Source organism: Hippoglossus stenolepis, chromosome 16 (assembly GCF_022539355.2).
Source record: "Hippoglossus stenolepis isolate QCI-W04-F060 chromosome 16, HSTE1.2, whole genome shotgun sequence".
Lineage (NCBI taxonomy): Eukaryota > Metazoa > Chordata > Actinopteri > Pleuronectiformes > Pleuronectidae > Hippoglossus > Hippoglossus stenolepis.
The window spans coordinates 6,559,875-6,567,774 of record NC_061498.1 but is presented as its reverse complement, the minus strand read 5'-3'; the positions used below and the strand labels follow the sequence as shown (position 1 = coordinate 6,567,774).

Here is a 7,900-nt window from a genome sequence, read left to right as displayed (position 1 = left end):
ATATATTTTTGTCTCTCAAAAAAATACAGGGAATCATGCAAATATAACAACTTTTCTTTTATGTAGTACACTATGTTAAGCTTTCTCTGCTCTTAAAACCTTTATAACATATATCGTTGCAAGTACTAAAAAAAGTCAGCCCCATAATTCCCAAGGACCCCCGACCCTCCCTCACAGAACCCCCCCATCCAAAACAAAAAAAAATAAACAAAGACAAACAACCAACTGAAAAAAGAGAAACACACAGACATATCAAGATTTCAGGCTTGAGTATAAAACATCTATAGAAGCTTTTTTTTTTTTTTTTTACCTTAGCATCTTTTTTATCTTTTATCTAGTGTACAAAATTCACAGATATTTCACAGATTCTTTAAATCCTTTGTCCGTCTTTGGGAACTAAAAACTTGCAGTATGCATATTTTGAGTGTGAATAAACAAACTGGATACATTTGTGGTGGGGGAACAAAAAAAAAAAGTGTTGTCGTGAAAGGTGGCGTCCAATCGAGTTGCAGATCGTGGCCCCGCTGTGGCTCACTTCGGATGTTCAAATGCTCTTCTGCTCAGGAAGCCTATTACTTACAATCATCAAAGGTGGAATTCTTCTCCAGCTCAAATACCTGACAAAGAGATTTAAAACCCTTCGCCGACGACATGCGTATCTCTGAGCTTAGAACGGCTTACAGGCTCAGCTTTAGGTCTGTTTACTTTTTAGCTACCGAGCCCAAAGAGCCACGCATCCGAGAGGAACACGTGTAGTCTGTTGCATTCTGATGAAGAGTTTCAGTTGAGTAACATTAACACCGTAAACAAAAAATAAACAAACAAACCTATTTACTCTTCACCAGAGCGCTTGGCAGTTGGAGAGGAACGGTTGGCAGTGCTCGGCCCAGTCGGAGCTGCCTCGTAAAGTATGAAGAGTGACCAAGAAGTCGGTCACGCCAACGTGACAATTCATTTATCTCAATAGAAGTCCATTATCCATTATAAATATAAATTCACAATAGAGCACCAATACAGATGACATGCATTCAATTCCCATCGCATAAGCCCATAAGCTCTGCTGTGGCAATTGTGAGGAGACGGTAGTTTTCTCCAATTATCACATTTGGCACGTTATCCACACGAGCTAATCTCCCTCACAGTAAACTAATGGATTTAACGGACTATTAGACAAAAAGGTCAAGAGATACTAAAGGAAAGGATTTGAAACGGTGCTATTACCTGCCTGTGACCTGCCTTAAAATCAAGCCGAAATTAAGCCGTCCTCCTTAAGAAGAGCTGCTTTCAGATGCGAGAAATGCACGAGCTTGTTCCCACGTGTGTTACGGTTGGTTTAAAGCGTTGCACTGATTCATGCATGGTAAGTTTTAGCGCAGCCATGCTTCCACATCTTTTATCCTGGATGTCTGCCTGCGTTCAGCCCCCCCCTCATTGCTCTCTTCTCTTTGAAGAGTTTGCCCATTACCTGCCTTTTAGGAAAAAAGGAGTCGTTTAAGTTTAATCAGACTGTGACTCATCCTGACTCCGCCACCAATACTGTGTCGTGATATGAATCACTTATCGAGGTCAGACTAAACTCTTTCGTCCAACCCTGTCTCCTTCAGATAATGGAGCGTATTCCCTATTCCAATGATCGACCGGAGTCGGCTATTTGGACCAGGCTTTAAATATAAGACGGCATCAAAGGATTAACACGTTGGAAACTGAAAGCGTCCGTGGTTTCCACAAAGGGACTAAAGAGTAATGGCACATTAGATAAGTTTCTCACGTCTGGCTCTCCGGTGGCTCCGAGACAAACAACAAGGACGGGGGGTACAAAAAAAGGCCCATCGATCTCTGAGTGAGCCGCCCTACAGGGGATCGACGCAGATAGAGGACAGGGTTTGTATTTATTTTTTTTGTGCTGGCTCAGTGCGACAGAAAAAACGACTTTGTGGTCCTGATAGGTTTTTAATAATTCAGCTGGTAAATTATTCGAGCCGGCTCTTAGCGTATTGAAAGCATCAATCCTGTCGATTGACACTTGCAGATATGAGCTGCATCCTCAATGGTCCCATAACCCCAACGGAAAAGTGACATGTTATTAAATACCCGTCAGGTTCCAGGGACAATTACCACAACAGTTTGGAGTAAACCACCAACTATTGTTATAGGGGAGCAAGCAATAATGAAAAGCAGACGTTTATTTTTGAGTCCAGTGCTGAAACAAATCTGTCAAAATCTTTTGTTTCAATCACTTTTTGCATAGAGATTACAATTGTCAAATTAAAATTGTTCGTGTCTGTGTTTGCATTTTACATGCAGGTTTTTTTTATTAATCTCTAATCGTGAGAAATATCATCCCTTTAAAATGTTACAATAGCCCATATTTGGGCTATGGTGAAAACATTGTTTACTAGTTATTTGAAAGTTTGGCATTTCTTACCCAGGCATTGAAATTGCAGTTGGGCCAGTAATGCTGGTTAATCACAAAGAGTAATTGAAAAAAAAAAGGAAAAAGTTTGATAGCAATTTGAGCAGAAGAGCAATTGAACATAGATCTGTCCCCTGAAAATTGAATAATGTGTGACTTGTAATGGAAAATGTATTTAATAAGTTTGTGTCATATTATAATTTGTCCGGTAGATGAACATAAACTGGAACCGAAATTTGTTGCTGCTCTTATTCTTAGTGTCCATTTCTGTAAACTGGTTGTAGCAGTTGAGACTCTGGGGAGTTCAACGGTGATAAGTTCCTTTAGAAAAGGTTGTAATCTCACCTAACAGGAGATCGTCACGTGTGTTCATCGTATCATATAAAGACAGCGGACGAGCTGGTGCATCCCAGACATGTTATGAATAAAACATCACAGTGAGGCCCTTGAACTTGGGTGTTGCACACTCACAGCACGAAACTGACTCCAAGGGAAACGACCTCCTGACCCAGACTGTATGCACACATCTTAATAAAACAGGGGGGAAAAAAGAGAGCGATAAATGTGGCCTGAAAACAAACAGGAGGGAAGAAATACACAGATCAATATGTAGATATCAGTACACACCTCCCTTTAACATGTGCATATTTATCCCTGTTCAACCCGCATTTATTGAGAAGATGTAGAAAAAAAAAGAAGAAGAAATGAGAAATGTAAAATGTCGTCCAGACCCGAATTCTGCCTATAAGAAAGAAAATTTCTAACATGTATCATTTAGTAGCACAGAGCAGGTTGTGTTCAGTATCCTGCTCATCCCGATCCTATACATCCAGGTAACATGGGCCAAATGAACACTGTCACAATAATCAAAACAGGATAGAAAAAAAAAAATAGATAAAAACATTCCTGAAATTAAACTTTTCACTATGCTGCTGTTTCTCTTAAATGAAGCAGTGAATGACGCGATGAGGATTCAGTTTTCACATTTTCAGGGTAGGATGTCTCAGATTGTGTATGTTGGCTGATGATGCATGGTTCTTTTAACGGGTACGCAGCACTTTGGGTGAGCAGGATGCTTTTTTGTCCAAAAATGCCTGGCAATGACACGATCATATTTTTGCTAAATCACAATAGAATAGAAAAGGCCAGGTGGATGACGGCGAATGGAGATTAGATCATGGCCGTGTTGGCAAGAGGCACTATGCTACGAATATCTGAGCGCCGTGTGATGCACGTGTGGGAAAATACATTGAACACTGTTGATATTTGTACATTTGTCCATGCCATTAATAATCTAGTATTGTTGAGACAACCAGCCACTGCTGGGCAAGATAATTACAACTATCAATTTAAGTCAATTTGGGCATATACAATATAATCTGACAAGGCATGCCAACACCCACTTATACTGACCACTGTGCACCACACAGCCACACACAATCATGAGGCATAAAGTGCAAGCAAACGTGCCTGTCACTAGTTGGCTAATTAAGTTATCAATAGACAAGAATATTAATTTCCAGAACAGACATGTTGGCAGTAATTAGATGCGTCCTTTCCCTCTGCGCCTCGTTCACGTTAAACGTTAGAGAAATGATTTGGAACGCAATGTGGTGCAAAAGAGATTTCCCCCGTAACCTGCTTGTAATCTACTTACATTCACAGTGGCTGCAGGAAATAATTGATATCATCTGCTTTTATTCACCCTCTCGCTTTCAAGTTCTCTCCATCCCTGTTGTACACAGGTCAGTAGCACATAATTAACTTCATAACAGGGGACATTATTTTGCGATCAGTACTTCAAATTAAAATAATTCTTGGTTTAGGGCAGTTTGGGACATCTGTGGAACAACATTCTTTACATCGCTCAATAAACTATGCAAGACTGTTAGTTGGAAAGATGTGCTCAACACCTCAGGGTGCAATCAAAGCACTATTTTAGGCGAAGGCTCTCTCTCATGATTTCCTTACGCTGCAGGAATTTGGAGCCCACCTGACTCTCCTTTCATGGTTTATTTGTTTATTTCTTTCGGATGTCTCCTTTCTTTCTATGTGACAAATGCTATTGAAATGCAAATATGTCAGCTGCAGGACAGATCTCATGGAAGAGAGACGGACAGGATTTCAACTCCATTATAATCTACTTCCACGAAGAAGCCCAAACAAACCCAAGTACCTCACTGCAGATTATATGAAAAAAACCTCTTGAAGTGAAGGGTATCAACATTTACCTTCAGTGATTACCCATAGATGAAAACATGGCACTGATGAAGACGGTTCATAGGTCACAAAATAAGATCACTCAAACAGTATGAATCCCACAGTTGGCAGTTGCTCCCTGTGCTGTAAATAAAACCCACAAAAACTAAATGAAAATGACTCAGAAATGGGGCTACAGCGAAGTGTGAAATAAAACACCATAATTACTCTTGTATCCCAGGCACAGTTTCACAGTCCTTGCTTTAGCACAATATTCTATACACCGAGCATGCCAAAATAACCCAAAGGCAAAATTTTGTTGTACATTTAACTCCCCGTGAACTTCAAATGGTTTCTTTAGCCCACAGGCCTTTCAGGAAAAGAAGTATTCAAACTCTTTTTCCCACAATGCTTTGGTCCCACAGTCACAGCTTCTGCTGTGCTGACACACCTTTCCAATAATCAAGGATGTCATGCAGGTCCTCGCCTTTGGCGAACTGCACCTTTTTTCGAAGGGCATTTCCGGCTGTCACATAACAGGCCTCATCACGCTGGCCTTTCCGGTAGGGACGGAAGCGCTCCCAGATGCGCAGTGAGCTCTCTGAGGAGTACTCTGGGCTGGAGGAATAGCCAGAGTAACTGGAATGGTTGCGGGCAGGCGAAAGCTGGGAGTAGGATGCTGCATCCCTCCTTGAACGCGTCAGAGGCTTTAGGAATGACACCCTCTGAGCTGGGGAGCCCTGGTGGGAGCCTTCATAGTAGAGAGCTGGGACAGAGTGGCGGTGCTCCGAGCAGTGGTAGTCCTGCTGCACCTCCAGCTGCTGCTGCTGCTGCTGCTGCTGCTGCTGCTGTTGTTGCTGCTGCTGCTGCTGTTGCATTTGCTGCTGTTGATGGTAATGGTGCGGCTTTTGACTGTCCTGATGATGGGCACCAACACCACCACTGTCGCAACCACCGCCACCCCCTCCACCACAGCTCCCACTCCCCACTAAAGGCAGGCGCTCTAGGGGCTCCCCACATCCCAAGGGACTGGCCCTGTCTTGGTACTGCTGCTGTTGTTGATTACATGCATCTGGACTCCTAGGTTCAGGAACATCCAGGCTGTACACCCTCGCTCCTCCACGGTCCCTGTCCCGACCCATGGAACTACAAGAGGTGGTGCTGCACTGTTTCTTGACAGCATTCACAATAACCACAGCTGCATCTGCACTCATTTGTCGCTGAATTGGACGTACAGCAGTGGCTGGAGGAGGGGGCCTGTAGGGGGGACTGATGACAAAGCCACCACCACTGATCCCTGGGCGCTCAGAGAGAGGGGCATTCAAGGCAGGTAGTGGAGGTGGTGGGGGTATTTTGTTAGGAGCTATGACTTGGCAAGTCTCTGTAACCCCTTGGGAGAGTGGGATTAAGCCACGAGTAAGGGCGGATGCACTGGTGGGGGGAGGAGAGGTGGGATTGGAGGAGGCTGTAGGGTTAGTAGAGGCCCCAGAAGCAGCAACTGCTGCGTCTAATTTCAGTGCATCAATGCAGTTGTTGATAATCTGGTTAACCTTGTCTACCTCCATCGCAATGGTGGATATCTCTGATGCAGAGCCATGGCCGTCATCATCGGAGTCATCCCCAACATCAGTTCCATCATCGTCCCTCAAGTCTTCCCCCCTCATCCCTCCATGCCCACCATCTCCTACCCCTCCAGTTCTGACATCCATATAGTTTCCTTTACTTGTAGCCATGGCCTCTGAAAAGGCAGTGGCCATCTTTTCCACTTGTGGGATACAGGAAAGTCTGGAGGAACTGGTGTTGGCTGAGTGGAGCATTCCTGAGCTGGAGGATGTGGACATGGGAAGTTTGCCCCCGTGGTGATGCTGATACTGGTGATGTTCTCTGGACTGCTCCTGGAGCTTATGGACTGCCGATGGATCGTTTCCCACTGCTGCTGCCACCTCGGGTCCATAGCGCATTTCCAGTATTGTTTTCTTGACACAGATCGACTTCTTCTTCTCATCATGCCTCCGCTTCTTACGCAGACAATAATAGACAAAGCCTAAAACAATGAGCATGCCAAAAAGGCAGCCCACAATAGTCATTATGTAGTGAGTGGTGGTGGAAGGTGTGGGGAGCATGTCGTCTTGATTTTGAGCCCGAGTGGAAAACTGGAGGCAGGTGTGGTTATAACGTTGAGAGTTGCGAATGGATCCTACACAAAATGTGTAATTGTTGTGCGGCTTGAGCTTGTTGAGGGTAATCATCTCCTTCTTGTTCTTCAAATTCATGACATCAGACACGAATGTCTGGTTGTATTGGGTCAGAATATACATTTTGCTGTAGGGCCTTGGAATCTGCACAAGGAGAGAAGCTGATGACAAAGAGACATGATGGAGCTTGATACTGGGAACACTGAGTTCAGTAGATGATGAAGAGGTGGTGGGCTGGTGGTACGGCCCGGCACCACCAAACATCTCTGGCCCCATCCCGGAAGAACCATCCATATCTGGTGGGAGAGAGGTCATCCCTGGAATCATAACTCCATCCCGGCAGTGATGGTTCAATATGTTTTTGGCATTTCGACCAGCATGGCCAGCAGCTATAGGACTAAGTAAGGGGTAGCCAAGCATCTCTCTCGGTGTCTCACACTGGAGACGGTCATAGGTGTGTGTGACGTTGTTGAAGGATTCCAACCAGGTTAGGAAGCTGTAAAGATCGCATCCACAGTGGAATGGATTTGCTGCCAGCTCACACACCATTAGGCGCATTAGAACAGTGAAAGTGGATGGATCAATGCGGGCAAGTTTGTTGGACGACAGGTCAATGCTGCTTAGGCTAGGGCACTCCCAGAATGCATTGCTGGAAATTACCTCAATGAGGTTGTGCTGGAGGAAGAGGCATTGCATGCGGCCCAGGCCTCTCATCATGCCCTCAGTTAAGTTTGTCAACTTGTTGTAGCCCAACTGTAAAACCTAAAGAAGACACAGAAGAAGACGTTTTAGGGTGTGGTTGATTTTCTCACTGTTGTGATTTCAGTCATAACAAATGTATTATAACAAATACAAAAGGTTAAAGGTTAAGGCAAGACACCGCAGACGGGAAAGAATATTTTCATGCAATGGGCATTTTTTAGATCTTCAGTTATTTTGCTTCCTTAAAATGTTGTCTTGGACTAGTGAAAAGAAAATGGATTTTTACAAAACATATCTTTAAAGGCCATTTTCTCACAATAATTTGTTTCTCATACTCATACCAGAAATCTCGTACACTCACATAAATGTAACTTTCCCTTATGAATGTACT

The 7,900-nt window shown here is 43.9% G+C and overlaps 1 protein-coding gene across 1 annotated transcript in view; it reads right to left on the bottom strand.

The window, feature by feature from the left end:
• Positions 1-252: 252 nt before the first annotated feature.
• Positions 253-7,900, bottom strand: part of LOC118122818 (protein phosphatase 1 regulatory subunit 29) — a 58,436-nt gene continuing 50,788 nt past the window's right edge. Inside the window, exon 4 of the mRNA XM_035179692.2 lies at positions 253-7,569. Coding sequence (XP_035035583.1) covers positions 5,038-7,569 — 2,532 coding nt within the window. The 3' untranslated portion in view covers positions 253-5,037. The remainder of the gene's footprint in view (positions 7,570-7,900) is intronic.